Source organism: Mus caroli, chromosome 5 (genome assembly GCF_900094665.2).
Source record: "Mus caroli chromosome 5, CAROLI_EIJ_v1.1, whole genome shotgun sequence".
Classification (NCBI taxonomy): Eukaryota; Metazoa; Chordata; class Mammalia; order Rodentia; family Muridae; genus Mus; species Mus caroli.
Genome location: NC_034574.1, coordinates 59589993 through 59609484, shown reverse-complemented (window position 1 = coordinate 59609484; position 19492 = coordinate 59589993). Strand labels below are relative to the sequence as shown.

Below are 19492 nucleotides of genomic sequence, written 5' to 3'. Positions count from 1 at the left end.
CAAGCCACTGCCAAATGGTCTTGAGTTGGGTTCCCATGATGGGAGTTGGTTGTTTTTCAATTCCAAAGTAGGTCATAGATTAGGAGCTCTCTTCTGTCTTACCTCTCTTGTTAAGATAGAAAGAAAACAGCCATTGTTCATATCAGATGGTTCCAATCTGAAGAATCTGTCCATAGACAGTTCTATCTCTTTTAGGGAGCACAGTGGGAGAACAGGAGGGCTGAGTCTGCAGTGGGGGAGAGAAGGGGTCAGCAGTTAAGATGACTCTTCATACAAGAGAGGAAGGGAGCACCCGTCGAATCTCTTTCCTATTTTGCCAGTCACTTAAGGGAAAAAAAAAAAAAAAACTCAAATAAGAAAATACGCTGATGCTGTCTTCCCCAATTTTAAGCTGAAAGCTCAATATTTCATATTAGTTCATAATTTATTATATGTCCAAAGTCTCTAAATAGCTGTGCCAAGAATAACAACAACCTTCTAACAAATTGAAAACCTCTCTAATGTGTTATCACAGTACAGCGATCAGAAATGCATAGCGCCAGGAATGGTGAGGTGGCTCTGGTGGTACCGTGCTTCATACAGGAAGCCGTGGGTTGGCTCCTCAGCACTGCATAAACTGGGGCCAGTGACACGGACTTGTAATGCCATCATTCCAGATGCAGAGACAGGAGGAACATAAGTTCGAGGTCATAGTTAGCAACATAGCAAGGCCAAGTGCCACCCCTGGGCTACATAGCAAACTAAATCAACCAATGGGGCTGGTGAGAGGCTTGGCAGGTAAAGCACAGATCTGATGACCTGCACTCAATCCCAGACACACACCAAGGGAGAACCGCCAACTCTCGAGGTAGTCTCTGACCATCATCACATTCGCTCTATGGCATGTGTGCACATGGGTGCACGCATGGGCGTGCGGACACACACAAAGTTCAACACTATGCTACACATACATGCACACACATACACATGCACACAAAGTTCAAGGCCATTCTCAACTACAGACTGAGTTTGAGGCCAGCCTAAAATACACGAGAGCCTGTGTCACAAAAGAAAAGTATACAAGACTTTCTGACACAAATAGAAAACCTTTTAATTACTAGTCTCTATAATGTTCTTTTTGAAATTTAGTTTCTCATTTAATAGCAAGTTTTATTTATAAAGGATCACTGGCAACCTGAAAATCACCCTGTGTTCAGCAAGTTATTTTCCATGTGACTGGGACAACAGTGAATAAGGACATGTCACTTGGGAAAGGGGTAGACATACGTGACCTCAGATGACTCCCGTAGAGTCCGTTAGAGCAGGTAATAGTGGAACTTACTCTATAGGCTGGATGGTCTTACTTACTTACTCACAGCTAGCCAACCCATCCTGAAGTGGGATTTTGTGCACACAAATCCATTTTGTGTTTGTTTGTTAGTTAGTTTGTTTGTTGAGACAGGGTCTCACTATGCAGCCCTGGCTAGCTTAGAACTATGTAGACCAGGCTAGCCTCAAGCTCAGAAACCTTTGTTTTCCCTACTGCTCCCAGACAACTGTTTTTAATCTGTTGGGATGCCATAAGTAGAAAATTCCACATCTGACTTCAGGTATCAGATCACACTCAAAATACTAGCATGTTAAAGTACTGTCAAAAATTACTCTCAGCTTTCTGTATAAGATGCAAATGAAATATAAATTAACTTTGTGCACAGCCTTGCCTTCCGTCCCCACCCCAGCACCTATGTACATACAAATATCCCAACATCTAAAAATATACAAACTCTGGTGTGCTTTTGGTCCCAATCGTTTTGTATATGAGACACTTAACTAATCTATGTATGTTCCCTATGCAAACAAAAATTACCTTTAAATTTTTATTCACTTTTGTATAAAGAATATTCAGTGAAATCAATTCTTGTTATCAATGTAGAATTTTCATCTCCAAACATCAAATGAAGGTTCTTAGTTTCAATTCACTGATCAACTGCCGGTACCTAGTAGAGCATCTGACACATACTGGGTATTCAGTACATAGTTGTTTAAAATGCTATTATATTTAGCTATAGTCATGCATTCTAAAAGTAGTAGTAATTCATAAATAAGATTAGACGAGTCATCTTCCAGAAATTATTCCCAAAAAGTGGTTTTGGAATTCCAGTTAATAGCCTCGTTCTGTAAATCTAAAATATTATCACACCCAGTGTCTTGATCTAGATGGTGACATTTGGGATTTTTTAAAGTTGGCATTTTATGACAATGTGGATGTATAATTGCTCTTGAAATAGATAAAGACCTTTGGAGACGTTGAGTGTCTTTTGCAAATCAAAAGGGTAAATTCTGGAAAACTGCAAAAGAGACTGTGGTGGGGTGGACAGCAACTCTCCCTCCCCCTGACAAAGTTTAAGTCCACTCAAAACTGCCCTCCAAAAGACCCAACAGGCAGCTGAAAGAGTCAGATGCACATATTTGCATCCAACCAACAGACAGAAGGAGCTGACCCCTGTTGTTGAATTAGGGAAGGCTGAAAGAAGCTGAGGAGAAGGGCAATCCGGTAGGAGAACCAGCAGTCTCAATTAATCTGGACTCCCGAGATCTCTCAAACACTGGACCACCAAACAGACAGCATACACCAGCTGATATGAGGCCCCCAACACACATATAGTAGAGGATTTCCAGGTCTGTGTTCATTCAGAGATGATGCACCTAACCCTCAAGATACTGGAGGCTGTGCCAGGCAGTGGTGGTGCACACCTTTGATCCCAGCACTTGGGAGGCAGAGGCAGGCAGATTTCTGAGTTCGAGGCCAGCCTGGTCTAAAAGTGAATTCCAGGACAGCCAGGGCTATTCAGAGAAACCCTGTCTGGGCAGGGGGTGTGGGGGGGAGAGACTGGAGGCTCCAGGGAGTTTAGAGGTCAGGGAGAAGGGGAGATGGGGACATCCATGTGGAGACAGGGTGGGGTGGGGAGGAGGTGTGGGATGTGGAGCAGTCGAAGGGTGGATGAGGAGTGGCAGGGAATGCAATATGGAGTGTAAAAAAAGTTGCTTGTTTTCTAAAAAACGCTTGAGGGCTTCTATTGTAAAATCCCATTCTTTACTCCATACACTGCACTGCTTAGTCAGTAAACAGGAAACATGGGCGGCCTCAGAAATAGGGAAACACATTGATGCTCATAAGGGAGATGGTCTGAAATTCCTCTCTGTTGAGTCTTTGTGTAGTTTAGGTATCAGGGTGACTGTGGCCTCATAGAATGAGTTTGGCAATGTTGCTTCCATTTCTATTTTGTAAAAAATAGTTTGAGGAGTATTGGTATTCGGTCTTTTTTGAAAGTCTGGTAGAATTCTTTACTAAAACCATTTGGCCCTGGGCTTTTTGGGGGGGATTTTAATGACTGCTTCTATTTCCTTCGGGATTATAGGACTGTTTAGATGGTTTATATCATCTTGATTTAAAGCTATTAAAAACAAAGACATCATGAAATCTGCAGGCAAATGGGTGGAATAGAAAATATCATCCAAATTGAAGTAACCCAGACAGAAAGACACTCATAGTATGTACTCACTTATAAGTGGATATTAGCCATAAAGAGTATGGGATAACCATGCTATTAAAAAAAATAAGTAGCCTGGCGGTGGTGGCGCACACCTTTAATCCCAGCACTTGGGAGGCAGAGGCAGGTGGATTTCTGAGTTCCAGGACAGCCCGGTCTACAGAGTGAGTTCCAGGACAGCCAGGGCTATACAGAGAAACCCTGTCTTGAAAAAACAAAAAACAAACAAACAAAAAAATAATAAGTAACGCGAGTCCAAGGGAGGATGGATGAATCTCACTCAGAAGGGGAAACAAAATATTCTTTGGAGGTGGAGGACGACCGACGGGGTGAGGAGGGTAACGGAGATGGGGATCAGTCCACGGCCTCTGCGTCAGCTCGGGCTCCCTGGTTCCTGCCCTGACTTCCTTCAATGATGGGCTAGTTAGTGATGTGAAAATTAAGTCAGATGAGCCCTTTCCTCCCCTACTTGTATTTTGTTTCCTCGAAACAGTAGAAGCCTCGCAAGGGCAGCTATCAACAGAAGCTTCTAAGGAAGAATGGGAAGTCAGCAAGAGAAAGTGTTGGTGTGAGCCACTTGTCAGCTTGTGAAATGAAAAACGCCAAAGAATCCAGGTGGGAGGACAGAGCAGACTAGATACGCATTAAGATTCTGAAGGAGAAGTCACAGCGTGAAAATAGATGTTTAATTCATCATCACAGACTTGAAAAACTAATTAGTCTTAAAAGCTTACTCTTGGAGTGAGTTCTTGATATCCACAGTGCGGGCCGTATTTGTTTTGTATTATTCTGCTTCTGCTTGCTTTGCTTGTTTGTTTGGGGCAGCACTGAAGATTAAATCAAGAACCTTAAGTATACGAGGCCACCGTTCTCCAACTGAGTTATATCTCCAGACCTTAGTACTGGTTTTTTGGAGATAGGTCTCTCTATGTAGCCCAGGCTGGCCTCAGACTTGTGGCAACCCTCTTTCCTCATCCTTCCAGGGGCTGGAGACAAAGTTGTGAGCCACACCCAGCTCACGGTAGCATTAATACCCAGCTCATGGTAGCATTAATACCCAGCTCACGGTAGCATTAATACCCAGCTCACAGTAGCATTAATACCCAGCTCACGGTAGCATTAATACCCAGCTCACGGTAGCATTAATACCCAGCTCACGGTAGCATTAATGCTCTCTCTTTCCAACTTTACTGCTATATTTTACTGTGAAGCTGTCATAGATGCCCATGCCATTTTTTTTTTCACTAATTTCCCAGTGGGTACAAAATATTAAAAGTGCTTATTTTCCCTCTGTGGGGTAATACATATATCTAAGGAAGATATGAAATTTAGACTAGTTTATCCAGGAATCAACCAAGGCAAAGTCAAATGCCTTTAACTTTAACAATAACAAAAACAAACTTACATACAATACAGAGTTGGTAGACTAGTGCTATGCCTTGGTGGGTAAAAGTGCTGGCTGCCAAACCTGGTGCCCTGTGTTCAAACCCTGAGGCCCACATGGCGGTGAGAGAAAAGACTCCTACAAATCATTCTTCAACATCTGCACATGTGTGCGTGCGCGCACACATGCGTGTATACACACACACACACACACACACACAAAACATATAAAACTGTTCAAGTGTTTATTCACAAGCTGGGGAGAATCCACTTTAAAGCTGTAAGATTTTAGACTGTTCAGTCATATTACATTATAACAAGAACTATAATATATTTATATAACTCCAAATATCATTCCGCCACTTTCAAGTCTTTGTTGATGGTGGTTTAGAGCCTTTCCTTACCTGTAAGGTTGCATTTTAACCCCTGAGCTTTGATATTCCAGTGCTTTCTCAACAACGTCTTCATTTTCCTCTTTAGAGACAGAACATGTGCAATAGACAATTGCTTGAACTTTAGTAACTGTATTGAAAGACGATAAAATCAGTACGGTTACCCATTGCATACCACCAAATATTCATGGAAATGATTTCAATGGATGCTTGAGTATCTCCCCTTTATTTTATTTTTTAATTTAAAAATTGCATTTGTTTGTGTGTGCGCCATGGCACACACGTGGAAGTCAGAGGACAACTTGTGGAAACTTAACCTCTCCTTCAGCCATGGGAGTCCCAGGCAATTCCTCAGACTCAGCAAACGCCCTCACCTGCTGTGACACCCCACTGCCCCTTGAATGGCTCTCCTTCAAAAAAAAGAGCTTGTATTAGTAATGTAAGCAATGACCAGTAAGTAATGTAAATCCTGCTAGACTCTGTGTGTGTGTGTGTGTGTGTGTGTGTGAGAGAGAGAGAGAGAGAGAGAGAGAATTCAAGCATTGTGATCAATCAGTTCCATACACAAAGAAATAAACACTGCACACTATCATGAGCAGAAATCCCTCTCTGTACATTCTATCACGTAATTAGTTAAAAAGACTCTAGAAATAAACAGATATTAATGGGAATTGTAATTCTGTTTCTTGCTGATTTGCGAACCTGGAAAGATTACTCAAAAGACTCAGATCTCTCATCCACGAAACAGCGAACCACCACGATCCGTGGCTCACTCATTTTTATTCATACTAACTGGACACCAACCAGGTGACAAGCACTTTCCGAGGCTTTGTGATCCTCAGTGGGGGGAGGGGGTCCTGCCCCTGTGGATTTTTTTTTTTTTTTTGGTTAATCCTTACAGAGGATGAACAAAAGTAAAACATGATTAGGAAAACAATTTAGGTGATACAATGAAGTGGGGTGGGTAACTGCTTCAGAGGAGAAGCTGCTGCTTTAAACGGCGTCATCACTGTAAGCACTGCTGATCTACAGGACTGTGCACAGAAGAGGAGACCAGGGGTCAACCTGAACTCCCTAAGAAATGGCACAGCCCAGCATAAAGGCCCTGACAGGGAAGTGGGATCGGCTTTTCAGAGTCTGTCAGGGCCCATCTGACCAGGTTACAGGAAGTGAGGAGAGAGGCTGTCTTATTTAGGGGTTCCATTGCTTTAAAGAGACACCATGACCAACTCTTATAAAGGACTGCATCTAATTGGCTTACAGATTCAGAGGTTCAGTCCATCATCATCATCATCTGAGAACAAGAAGCATGGCAGCATCTAGGCAGACATAGTGCTGGTGGAGGAGCTGAGAGTTCTACATCTTGTTCCAAAGGCAAACAGGAGAAGACTGACTTCCAGAAAGCTAGGGGGAGGGTCTCAAAGGCCACCCTCACAGTGACACTGTTCTACCAACAAGGCCACACCTCCTCCTACAAGCCACACCTCCTAATATTACCACTCCCTGGGCCAAGCATATTCAAACCAAAACATTGTACTCCCTGACCCGGGCTTGTTCAAACACATAAGTCTATAGGGGGCATACCTAGCCATAGCATAATGTGAAATACATTTAGTACAACTTTAAAAGTCCCCAGTTCCAAGTCACTTAACTTGTAATCCCTTACAAAATCAACAACAGAGAGCAGATCACATGCCTTAGACATCACAGGATATACATTACCACTCCAAAATGACATATTGTAGAAATCCTAGACAAAAGCAAGATCAAAAACCAGCTGGGAAACTCCAAACTCTGCATCTCCATGTCTGATGTTAAAGCACCCATCAGATCTCCAACTCTTACCTGCTTTGATGACTGCAATACACTTGGGCTGGTTCCATTCCCTGTTAGCAGCTTTCCTTAGCAGGTAACCTACAACTCTGGCATCCCTAACATCTTGGGGTCTCCAAGTTAACTTCAACTTCACAGATTCTTGTTTCAATGCCTGGGGTCCACACGTGATCTTCTGGACTCCTCCAAAGAGCGTGGGTCACTTCTTCAGCTCTGTACTAGGCTCAGGTTGACTCCACTCCACTGCTGCTGCTGTTCTTGGTGGTCATCCCATGGTACTGGCATCTCCAATTTGCCAGTGTCTCCCACTGCAGTTAGGCTTCACCAATAGCCTCTCATAGGCTCTCTTCATGGTGTCAAGACTCAACTTCTTTACATGATCTCTTCAGTTCTGGGCCATCAAAACCAGTACCACCTGGGTAATTCTTATACATTACCCAGTCCAGCTGAAGCATAAGGTACAACATTGGCCATCTCTACAACACAGCCTCTTTGTGCTCTCAGAAAACAGTTCCCAGAAGATTTCCCCTCAGTGATATTGGTCTCTTCTTAATCACTGATAGGTTCTTAGCTCCAGCTAACCAGCGTCAATCGTCCCAGTAGTCCCTTCTATTCTTGATTCTAAAGCCAGAGCCACAATGCTGAAGCTGCTGAGTTCTGCAGCTTGTTAGAACTGGAACATGGCCCCCTTGTCCTATTACATCATCACCAGCTTTCTGTTTTCCAACCCCTTCACTGCCTAAGCTTGGCTGTCATGGAGCTGGCTTTGTAGACTGACCTTGAACTCAAGAGCTGTACATGGTTCTGTCTCCTGAATGCTGGGATGAAAGGTGTGTACCACCAAGCCTGGATCTAAGCTTTTCTCTACCTGGAACTTGCTCTGTACCAAGCTGGCCTTGAACTCAGAGATCTGCTTATTTCTGTCTCCTGGGATTAAAGGTGTGTACCACGATGCCTGGGTCTAAGCTTTTCATGATCACTATTTCTCAAAATCTGGATCAAAAACCTGTGTCTTCCATATCTTTTTAAGCTGAATTGTAGTTCATTCTGTATTAAGACTTCAAATGAAAACAATAACCCAAGTAAACAGTAAGCTTAGCTGGGTGGGATCCTGCCCCGAGGTTACCACTCCCTTAATCTGTGTACCTCCTCAAACACAGGATGTAGCTCTATTGTGCTTTCTAGTGCCCTTTTATTACTCAAAATATACATTTTGTATTTTTCCTTTCTAAGCTTGCTATGCTTGATCAAAACACTCCTCATAATACTGAACCACAGGATAAAGTCTAAACTCGGCTTTTTTGAGACTTCCTTTGTCAATGCTATTAATCTGAATCTTTCACTTTAGCCTCAATCAGACTCTTCGGACAAGGGCAAAAAGCAGCCTCACTCTTCACCAGAATATCACAAGAACAGTCTCTAGGCTGCATGCTAACATTCTGCTCCTTTGGAAACTCTTGAGCCAGCCCCCGACAGTTCGAATTGCCCTCAGCACCAATGTCTTCCATATTCCTACTAGGATGGCATATTAAGTCCTACTGAAGGCATTCCACTGCCTTCCAAAGTCCCAAAATCCACATTCCTGCAAACAAAAGGTCGATCACAGCAATACCCCAGTCTCTGGTGCCAACTTCTGCCTTAGTTTGAATTTCCATTGCTGTGAAGAGACACCATTACCAAGGCAAGTCTTATAATGGATAGCACTTAATTGAGACTGGCTTACAGGTTCTGAGGTTCAGCCTATTATCATGGTGGAAAGCATGGTAGCATCCAGGCAGGCCTAGTGCTGGAAAAGGAGCAGAGAGTTCTACATCTGAATCTGAAGGCAGCCAGGAGAAGACTGACTTCCAGGAAGCTAGGGGGAGAGTCTCAAAGGCCACTCCCACAGTGACGCACTTCCACCTACAAGGCCATGCCTCCTAATAGTGCTACTTTCCGGGACAAGCATATTCAAACCACCACAGAGGTGTAGGGGATGAAGTTAGAAAATGCAGTCTTAGGGGTGGAGAGGTGGTTCAGCCGTGGAGAGCACCTTCTGAACTGGGATTTTTAGACCACTAAATGGACTAAGGATTTTTCACCCTGGTTGAAACTTATTTAACAATTTCACACCACCTGCTGAGACTGTAGAGGTGGAAGTCGGTAGACAAACTAAGTCCAACAGGTTATCCTAGTGTACAGTGCTCGGGTGAGCATATTGACAATAATGGAGGTGGCTAGTCCCCAGTGTATATTAGAGTACAACGTTCCTGGAAGTCTACTGACATGATATTAGCTGAAATGACAGTATAGAGAAGAGCAGGGATGGTAGGAGGAGCAGGTGTGGTGGGAAGGGCAGGCCTGATGGGCGGGGCAGGTGTGGTGGGAAGAACAGGCCTGGTGGGAGGGGCAGGCATTTGTGGGAGGGGCAGGTCTGGTGGGAGGGGCAAGTCTGGTGGGAGGGGCAGGCCTGGTGGGCGGGGCAGGTATGGTGGGAGGAACAGGCATGGTTGGAGGAGGTCCACAACATCTGTTTTCTCTGTTTAACTTGGAGAAGTTACAATATAGGGGATTCTTGTTAGTTCTTGTTCCAAAGAGCCAGAATGGGAGAGGAGAACAGACAAGAGGCTTGGCAATGGGAACCCTTAATCCCAGAAACCAGTATGCTAAAGTATGAAGAGAGCTCCAGGCTTGCTCAAGATATGAGAGCCTGTCTCAAAATAAGTTAAACATGTGTAAAAACTATTTTAATGGACTATAGGGGAGTTGTCAGGGATGACAAGTGACAAGAGAAGAAGTACACCAAGAGAGAAGTCAGAGTGCGGAGCAGGGAAGGTGAAGGAGTACGAGCTGTGACGATGCTGAGCTGGGTATGGTGGCGTGCGTCCATCCTCCCAGCACTCAGAAGACTGAGGCGAGAGCCATGTAAACTCAAGCCCTGTGCGGGCTACCCAGCAAGACTATAAACAAACAAACGAATGTACTGAGTTTATGATATTAAACTTAGTATAGTTTACTATCTATAAAGAGATGGTATATTTTCAAAATGTACTAAGTTGATAGGAATGAACATTTTGTTTGAAGGCACTAAGGCTGAAATTTTGCTTGTGGTTCCCGTATTGTTGCTTTATTCTAATAGGTAAGTGAAATGTGTATTTGTGAGTCAAAGATTAACACTGTGTTTTAGTAAATCAGCACTAATGATAAGCTTACATTTCATTGCGTGTGTTAGCTGTTCAAACTGCTGCTGAGCCAAAGTCTCAAGTTTATCTTTCGGTAGACCACCTTGAGAAAGATCTTGAAGTAAACTTTTATCTAAATTTTGGAAAGTAAAAACATACTTTTAAAATACAACACCATAGGTGCTTTTCATAAATTAAGATCAATTGTATAATAATATAAATTTTCATAGATGATTCCTACTAATGCAGTCGACAATAGTAAAATATTGACTTAGAATTGAACATAATGGTAATTATATTTGGTCTTATGGCTATTTTTCAAAAGGGATATAGAGAACATTTAATATTGGTTTTCTCCAAGCTTCTATGAAATAATCAGTCAAAGATAAGTCCCTTATCCAACGAATACAAGCAGTCCAAGGAGGAATACAGAAAATAAAAAACAAGATTTATTCTCCAATGTTGACATTTATAAGTTATTAATCAATGAATTTCATTGTTTAATTTTGAAATCAATGAATTTCATGATTAACTTCATGCTTAATTAATCAATGAATTTCATTAATTTAGAAATCAAAACGAGTACCTTCGTGTTCATTTAAAATGAATTCCACTGGGTTACTGACACCGAGGCTGGAACAGCGAGGTAGCAACAGGATGACCTTCACGTTCTGTAACCGGTGATCTTTGGATTCGATGCTAAGAAATGTTTCGTGAAGTATTTCAATATCTGAGAAGAAAAAACAGCAAGCAAGCAAGCAAACAAACAAAAGAAAACACTCATGTTAAATATGGAAAATCTGAATTCTGGATGCATCATGTGACTGCAGCTCTTGACTCTTCGTTTCCAGTTCTCAACCCCACATAAACTAAACACAATGTAGCTAGAAAAGGAAACTGTTCTTCTCTTTAAAAGTTATTGAAGTGATTTGCTTCCTTTTTTAAGGTTTCTTTTTAGCTATGTGTGTGTGTGTGTGAGATGTGTGTGGCTACTCACAGAGACCAGAAGAAGATATGGAATCTCCTGAAACTGAAATTATAGGCTGTTGTAAGTAGCCCAACTCGGGTGATCAGAACCTCTCAGGTCCTTTGCAAGAGCAGTAGTATATGCCTTAACCACATAGCCATCTCCTCTGCCCTGACCTCTGTATTTAAAAAATAAAATAGAATTAGATTTATGTATATGAGTGTTTTGCCTCCGTGCACATATGTGTATGTACCACATACATGCCTGGTTCCCACAGGGCTCAGAAGAAGATGCTGGATGCCCCCAAGCTAGAGTTACAGATGGTTGCAATCCACCGTGTAGAAACCAGATACCAAACCTGGGTCGTCTGTAAAAGCAACAAGTGCTTTTAACCACTGAGCCAACTCTTCAGCCACAAATCCTGTTAATTAAAAACTTACTTATAAAGATTATTTATTTTATCCTGACTTCATTAAGGGGTGGATATGTGTTGTTAGGTTTTATTGTCAATTGGACACAGTCTAGAATCACCTGGGAAGGGGAATGTCAGCTGAAAAAATGGCTCCCTCAAGCAGATTGGACTGTGAGAATGTCTTGGGGCGTTTTCTGGACTGATCTATGAAGGCCCAGCCAACTGTGGGTAGCACCATCTCTAGGCAAGTGGACCTGGGCTGTATAAGAAAGCTAGCTGAGCACTAACCGATAAGCAGCCTTCTCTATGGTTCCTGCCTTTAGATTCGTACCTTGACTTCTTATCCTGGCTTTCCTCAGTGATGGACTGTGACCTGGAAGTATAAGCTAAAATAAACTATTTCCTTCCCAAATTGCTTTTTTGTCAGAGTGTTTTATTACAGCAACAGAAAACAAACTAAAACACCCTTTAAACCTGTCATTTGGTAAGTTAGGACAGGAAGACCAAGGGTTTAAGGAGTGCCTGGTATTATGTGCCTCTGTGTGTGTGTGTGTGTGTTTAAACATTTATCCTTCTTATACTGTAAATTTCACTGCTGTATTCACAAAACGAAGCAAAATTAATGTCGTGATGTCTAAGACAGTGATAAGCAGAGAGATATGCATAACATAGGTCAGTAAATATTTGTTGAATAAATCATTTAGTTTTTTTTTGTTTTTTGTTTTTTGTTTTTTGGTTTTTTGAGACAGGGTTTCTCTGTACAGCCCTGGCTGTCCTGGAACTCACTTTGTAGACCAGGCTGGCCTCGAACTCAGAAATCCGCCTGCCTCTGCCTCCCGANCCTGCCTCTGCCTCCCGAGTGCTGGGATTAAAGGCGTGCGCCACCACGCCCGGCATCATTTAGTTTTTTAGGTAGTTCCCATTATGAATATTGCTCCTCTAAGTCTCACTAACACTTTGTCTTAGAAACCTATTCCAGACTAGTTAGAAGGTGAGTGTTACATCTGTAGGAGTCACTCGTGTTGATGGGTATGATAACAGTTCCTTCTCTATTAAATCCCATTATCGATAGATATCGATGCTGTTTCTAGCTTGAGGCTATGGCAAGTAACATGTTAGAGTTTGGATGCGGTCGGTCACCAACCAGTTCCTATGTTAGAAGCTTGGTGCTCAGGTGGGAGCTTTAGTAGGCAAGGTAACGTTCATGGACGATAATTAGAGGATTTTGGACACTGTCCCCAGAAGAAACTAAGGAGGGACTTATTGAGTGACTTAGACCCCATGAGAGTGGGCTATATTAAGACACCATAACTTGCTTTCTCCAGTCTCTGGCTTCCTCGTCTCATCACGTGATCTCTTCTTGTATGTGGTCCCACAGTTCTGCTGTCTGCCGTGCTGCGATGTAGGCAGAGGGCCTCACAGAGCCAGCAGATGCTGGTGATCTTCGACGTCTATGACTGTGATACAGACAGCCTACTTCTTATAGTTATTTGGCCTCCAGTATTTGGTTAGAAAATCGATAATGCTTCTGTGAATACTGTCGCATGCAGTTTTGGGTGCATATATTTGCACTATGTATGGTGGGGAGGTGGTCAACCTAGACCTAAAATCCCGGGTGTGATTACAGGTTATCTGCAACTTTGACTATTAACTAGATTTTTCCAAACTGGTTATCTAAAGTCACGGCTCCACAGGCAGTGTTGGTTCATTTCCAATTGGTCATTGCCAATCTTTTCTATTTTAATTATTCTGTAGGTGAGCGTTTGCACTGTTGTGATTCTAGTCGCAATTCCCTGGTTACCACTGGGCTCTGTTGCTTTTAATGTGAATTTTGGTTTTTGCTCTGGTTATATTCTTTTTTTTAAGGTTTATTTATTTATTTCATGTATGTGAGTACACTGTCACTGTCTTCAGACATAGCAGAAGAGGGCATCGGATCCCATTACATATGGTTGTGAGCCATCATGTGGTTGCTGGGAATTGAACTCTGGAAGAGCAGTCAGTGCTCTTAACCACTGAGCCATCTCTCCAGTCCCCTGGTTATACTCTCTTTTTTTTGTGTAATATATAGTTATGCCACTTACACTTTTCCCTATGGAGGCATGTGGGTTTGTTATCATCATCGTCATCATCACCCGAGTGTATGAATGTATATGTGTGTGCCTGCCTGTGTGTGTGCTTTCGTGTCATGTTACGCCAGTGGAGGTCACCTATTTCCACCTTTGTAAAGGTTCCAGGGATTAAACTCAAATCATCAGACTTGCACAGCAAAGTCTTTTTACCCCAAGGCGTCATCTTGCCAGCCCGAAGCATGTGGTTTTTATTGTTAATTCATAAGAATTTCTAAACATGATAGATAAAAATCAATTGATATACTTCTCTATAATTTGTCATTTTATTACTATGCAGAACTTTTACTTTTTTCTGGTGCCCAGCTAATCAGTCTTCTATGCTCAATGTCTCTCAAGGTGTTTCCCCAGGTCATGAAGTATTTCTCCCATAACACAGTCTATGCTGTTCTAGATGTACACATGAAATGAAGTATCAGTTGTCTTTCTAGCATGGTTTACGAAAGAGATCATCTGTTCCCCGGCATTCTTCAGGGTTGCTCAGTCCTAATCGAAGCACTGTGTGTGCAGGCCTTGTTGAGACTCTACTGTCCCTTTGTGTTACTTATCCACACAGACATGGCATCCACTGTTGTAGATCTTTACATATGTGGTGGTTTGAATAATGTTTGGTCCACACAGACTCATGCACTTGAGCTTTGTCCATGGGGCATGGCCCTATTAGGAAGTGTGGCCTTGTTAGACAAAGTGTGTTGCTATGGGGATGGGCTTTGAGGTCTCTATGCTCAAACTGTACCCAGTGTGGAATTCCAGTCCCCTCCTGGTTGCCTACAGAAGTCAGTTTCTTCCTGCTGCCTTTGGATCGAGATGTACAACTCACAGCTCCTTCTCCAGCACCACGCCTGCCTGCATGCTGCCTGCCATGCTTTCCATAATGATGATAGTGGACTAGACCTCTGAAACTTTAAGCCAGCCCCCGTTCAATGTCTGTCTTTATAAAAGTTATCTTGGTTATGGTGTCTCTTCACAGCAATAAAACTCAAACTAAGACAATATATTAGATGAATGTTTTATGAAGTAAACTTTCTCCCCCTTGTTTTCATTGCCAGTGTGTTCTGGTTGGTATGCTTGGCCCTCTTTCTTGAGATTTATTTTTTTCATGTGTGCGTACATGGTGAGGAGCTTGTGCGTGTATGTGTGGGTGTATCCATTATCAGCCTGAAATTCTTCTCCATTCTTTTCCTCTCTCTCTTTGTCCCCCTTTTATTTGGTAATGGCAATCAAAGGCAGGGAGTGAAACATGCTATGCACATCTCCCCTCACTGGGCTCCCCCAACCTGTTTACTTCTTATTTGTACACACTGCAGTTTTGTATTTCTAGAATATCCTCTCGGCTTCTATTATAGTTCACATCCTATGGCTTACCGTTAGTCTCTTTGGTTACTGCTGGTAATCCTGGCTGCAGAACACCGTGCTTTGCCTTCATTTTTCAGCAGCTATGCTGTGATGCCTGCAGTATTAACTTATTTTATGTAGCCTGCTTAGCATACAAGCTCATAACCATTAGTCCTAGCTAGAGTCCACAGCTGACAGATCCAGTATCCACATGCTCAGTAGGTCTCATTCCTGGCTAGTCATTGATTCACATCTACCATTTCTCAGGCTCAGGGCTAAAATGATGGTCTCTTTTCTTTGCAGTTTAGTATTGTTGAGTCATATCCTTCCTTTTTTTTTTTTTTTTTTTGCCTATTTTTAACTGAGTGCTAGACGTTGCATTTGGAAATATTTAGAAGATAACTGGAAAGTTAGAATTATTTTTTTTCCCAGAGAGAATTTACCCTGCTTACAATGTGGGTGGCATGGGCCTGTCTAAGACCATACATCCTAGGTCACCTTAATTCAATTAGAAATTAAGACAGAGGCTGGAGAGATGGTTCAGTGATTAAGAGCACTGACTGCTCTTCCAGAGGTCCCGAGTTCAATTCCCAGCAACCACATGGTGGCTCATAACCATCTGCAATGGGATCTGATGCCATCTTCTGAAGTGTCTGAAGAAAGCAATGGTGTACTCATATGCATTAAATTAATTAATTAATTAAAAAAAAGAAAAGAACAAAAGAAATTAAGATGGATGAAATTTGGGGTTCTACTGTTGCTTCTAGTTGCCTGAGAGTCAAGGACTGGTCACGATCCAGGCTCTACTTCTGTGTTTCAAATAAAACGCTGGAGGCCCAAGCTACCTTCCCTGGTCAAGCCTACAAATTATTTACCTTTTGTCTTTCTGGCTTTGTGACTCTATCAACAATTTTGTTGACTTTTTCAGCCTCACTAAACCTCTAGTAAAATGTGGTCTTTTCTTTTCCTGACTCAATGAGAACTTAAAAATGATTCATGAACATAAAAGACTTCCTCTCTATCCTCTCCTGGTCTCTTTGTCAAGAAAGCATCTATGCTTGATATGACTCGAGTCAGATGTTACTGTGTCTGAGATAAAAACCAAACTCAATTATGAAACACCGAGGTGTCAGTTACCTTAACCTAGAGCTATTAAACTAATATTAAACACGATGCAGATCTGTGAGGGTTTTAGAAGGATGGTTCCCGCGTGATTTATATTACAAAGAATTAGTAAATGCAAACGCTTTTAACATTTCGAAATTCTTACAGAACGCTAATCATCAAATAAACATTGCCGCATACTTTGACATCCCATTCTTGTAAAAAGTTTCCTCGCATCAAAATCCTTCTCTTCTGGTTGTATTCCACATACAAAGATTTTCGAAGTGTGACCACTTGTTAAGATGGACATATGGGCAACAGTGTACCACGAACCCGTGTTGACCATTAGGACATCATCATCAATGTTTATCAAAGCCTTCACAGAGTGGACGGCAAGACTTCGAGATTTGTCCTATAGACAATAGTATAATTACAATTTGAAAGTGTGTAACAGAAAAATAAGCGGACTTATTTCTACTTTAAATGAAAACCAACACTTGGTGGAAAACCTAAAAAAGTACCTGATCCATTTGAGTAAAAAATGTTAATATATGTCTACTTGGAAGGCAACAAGAGTAACTGACACATGTGTTTAAAACAAAAGGCTTTCTCAATTTACCCCAATTATGTCTACGGTTTAGTCTCCGGATAGCAACAGGCCAATCCTAAAATCTCAAAGTGTAATTTATATATTACTATGGCTTGCCTTCCATTCTTCTGTGTTGTGAATGTTTTTAGTTATGTGTGTGTACAGGTGTCTGTGTGGGGATTTGTCCACATGAATGCAGTGCCTATGGTGGTCAGAAGGTGGTGTCAGGTCCTCTGGAGTTGGAGTTACAGACAGTAGTGAGAAGCCTCAAGGGGCTGTTTTCTTTCCCACAAACCATCTCTCCAGTCCCTAAGCTTCCATTCTTAGCCCTTCATGAAATCCCATTCACCCATTCCTACCATTTTTAATTCCCAACTACACCACCATTTAAATTGCTGCTGGCTCACACTGGGCAGAAATGATATAATATTCTACCCAAGGATATGGTATGGAAGGCTGCGGCTGGGGGACTGCCATGAGTCAGAGGCTAATCTGAGCAAAGTAAAGAGTTCCAAGATCCTGTCTCAAGAAAGCCAAAGAGTAGGTTCAGGGAAAGGGATAAAGCTCAGATGCTACGTCAATCTACCTCCCTGTGTTGGTAATGCATAATAGACCTCTTACAAATCAAAGTTGTAGTGCTCTGACAGGGAGAGCACGAGGAAGCATTACACACTGTTCTAGGAACACTGGTGCTATACCTTCCCAGGGAAGGAAGGAAGGGAGGGAGGGAGGGAGGGAGGGAGGGAGGGAGGGAGGGAGGAGAAGGTCTTATTGTAGCTTCTCTTGGATCCTCTCTTAGGAAGAAAAAAAATCACAGCCTTTTAAAGGTGGCCGCTAAAATCTTCCTCATATTTATGAATACACTCTGTACAGGAGGAAGTGAACCACGTGTGTGCCTCCTGCCCGTGGGGATGAGAAGAAGGCTCTGGACCCTCTGGGACTGGAGTCTCAGATAGTTGTAACCTGCCCTGTGAGTACTGGGGATCAAACCTGGGCACCATCTCCACTGCCTGAGAATGTATTCCTTATGACTTGCAGGGGACCTGGAGGTCTGATGGTAATGAAAATGGTGGCAGGAGAGAGATGCACTTTATTCGAGGGGACCGACCCTCAACCCTCGGGCTTTTAAATCCCCCTGAGATTTCATTTTTCAGGTGTAAGGATTCTTTGGGCACACAGGGTTATTCAGATTCACAATGAGAATAAATAGTAGTTTACCTGGAAAATAAGTTTATAGTCTTTTATGAGATCTATGTTTAAAAGGTCTGTTTTGAGATGAGCTGGGAAAATTAAGACGTTGAAGCAGTGCTGGTCTACTGCATAGACTTTCTCATTGACACTCGTTATAGACTTGACTTTAGAGTAACCTTTCCTCCTCAAATTATTATAGACTTCTTCAAGGCTAGAAATAGAAACATAATTACAAATAGGGTGCACTCAAATGAATTTAACATTAATACATGTTACTGCTACAATGCATCACTGTGCACAATGCATCTGATAAAACAGTTCTAGTCCAGCTAACAGATAATTAGACACAGAAAATGTGAGCCTGTTAGTATAATTTTATCAACAATGTAGTAAACTTAAACTATGACTTTAATTATTTCCCTAAATGTGACCTCGGCCCTTAGAAAGGTAATTTTTTTTTTTACATTATCTTAAAAGAATGGGGTTTTGAAATATGAATGAAGAACTGAATTGAAATGCATACCTTATTTTACTAGTATTTATCCAAGCATAAAGAGGCAAAGTTGAGGCCCTTTGTTCCTGTTTCCTAACTGTCTCTGGCAGAATATGGTAAATCGAGAGGGCATCATGTTTGATTCGACATCTCGCCAAGGCTGCAGCCAATTTTGTCTTAAAGCTAGAGACAGAAAACCCATGAACTTGAAACAAGACAATCAACTCTTTATTTGAAACATTTTAAAAAAATCACATTTGTAATTTTGACAAACTTTTGAAGTCTAAAATAAAAATTTGTAACATTCGAAAATAGAAATCCTATAGTCCTGATCTTCTGTTCTTTTTTTTTCTCTGCCGCTAGATAGTTATATGGCCTTCACTCACATACTCATCCACAGCATCAATAGTTAGAGAAAACCATTTGTGGGATGAGTGTAGAATTTTGAGGCAGATGAAACAGAAGCTGGGTGCAGGGTCTGTCACTCACCAGATGTGTAACCTTGAGAATGTCACTTACTCCCTCTCTTGGCCTCAGTTTCCCCATTTGTAAAGGCAGCCAACTTACCTTAGTGTCAATGTACGTATACCAACCAGAACAGCCCAGGACTAACACGTAGCAGGGAGAGATTATAGTCTGTTAAGGTTGTTAAGATGACAAAAGTATAATGTTGATAATACTCGAAAGATTCCATTAATCTCTATCAAATCCTGCTTAGTTCTGAATGTCCCACGTCTTGAAATCCCAAGCAAGAGGAAAGAAAAAACTTTAGTATCACTGTGAAGACCCAATGCAGTATAACGAGTGCAAACAGGATTTGTGTGTGTCGAGCGCAAACAGGATTTGTGTGTGTGTGTGTGTCTTTTAGAACTTTCCCAGTAGGAATATAACTGAAATGAAGGGAAAAAAAGAAAGAAAGAAACAGATGTCACAAAAGGCCACGTGCACACTGAGGTTTGCTTGATGTGAATTT

At 42.0% G+C, this 19492-nt stretch overlaps 1 protein-coding gene across 3 annotated transcripts in view; it reads right to left on the bottom strand.

The window, feature by feature from the left end:
- The window catches only part of Nsun7 (NOP2/Sun RNA methyltransferase family member 7), a 39309-nt gene that overhangs the window by 3017 nt on the left and 16800 nt on the right, over positions 1 to 19492 (bottom strand). For all 3 annotated transcript variants that reach the window (XM_021163691.2, XM_021163690.2, XM_021163689.2), the window contains exons 5-11: positions 18550 to 18702; positions 18054 to 18237; positions 16448 to 16658; positions 10886 to 11029; positions 10331 to 10432; positions 5318 to 5435; positions 103 to 226 (exon numbers count right to left, since the gene is read on the bottom strand). In XM_021163691.2, the coding sequence (XP_021019350.1) occupies positions 103 to 226; positions 5318 to 5435; positions 10331 to 10432; positions 10886 to 11029; positions 16448 to 16658; positions 18054 to 18237; positions 18550 to 18702 (1036 nt within the window). The remainder of the gene's footprint in view (positions 1 to 102; positions 227 to 5317; positions 5436 to 10330; positions 10433 to 10885; positions 11030 to 16447; positions 16659 to 18053; positions 18238 to 18549; positions 18703 to 19492) is intronic.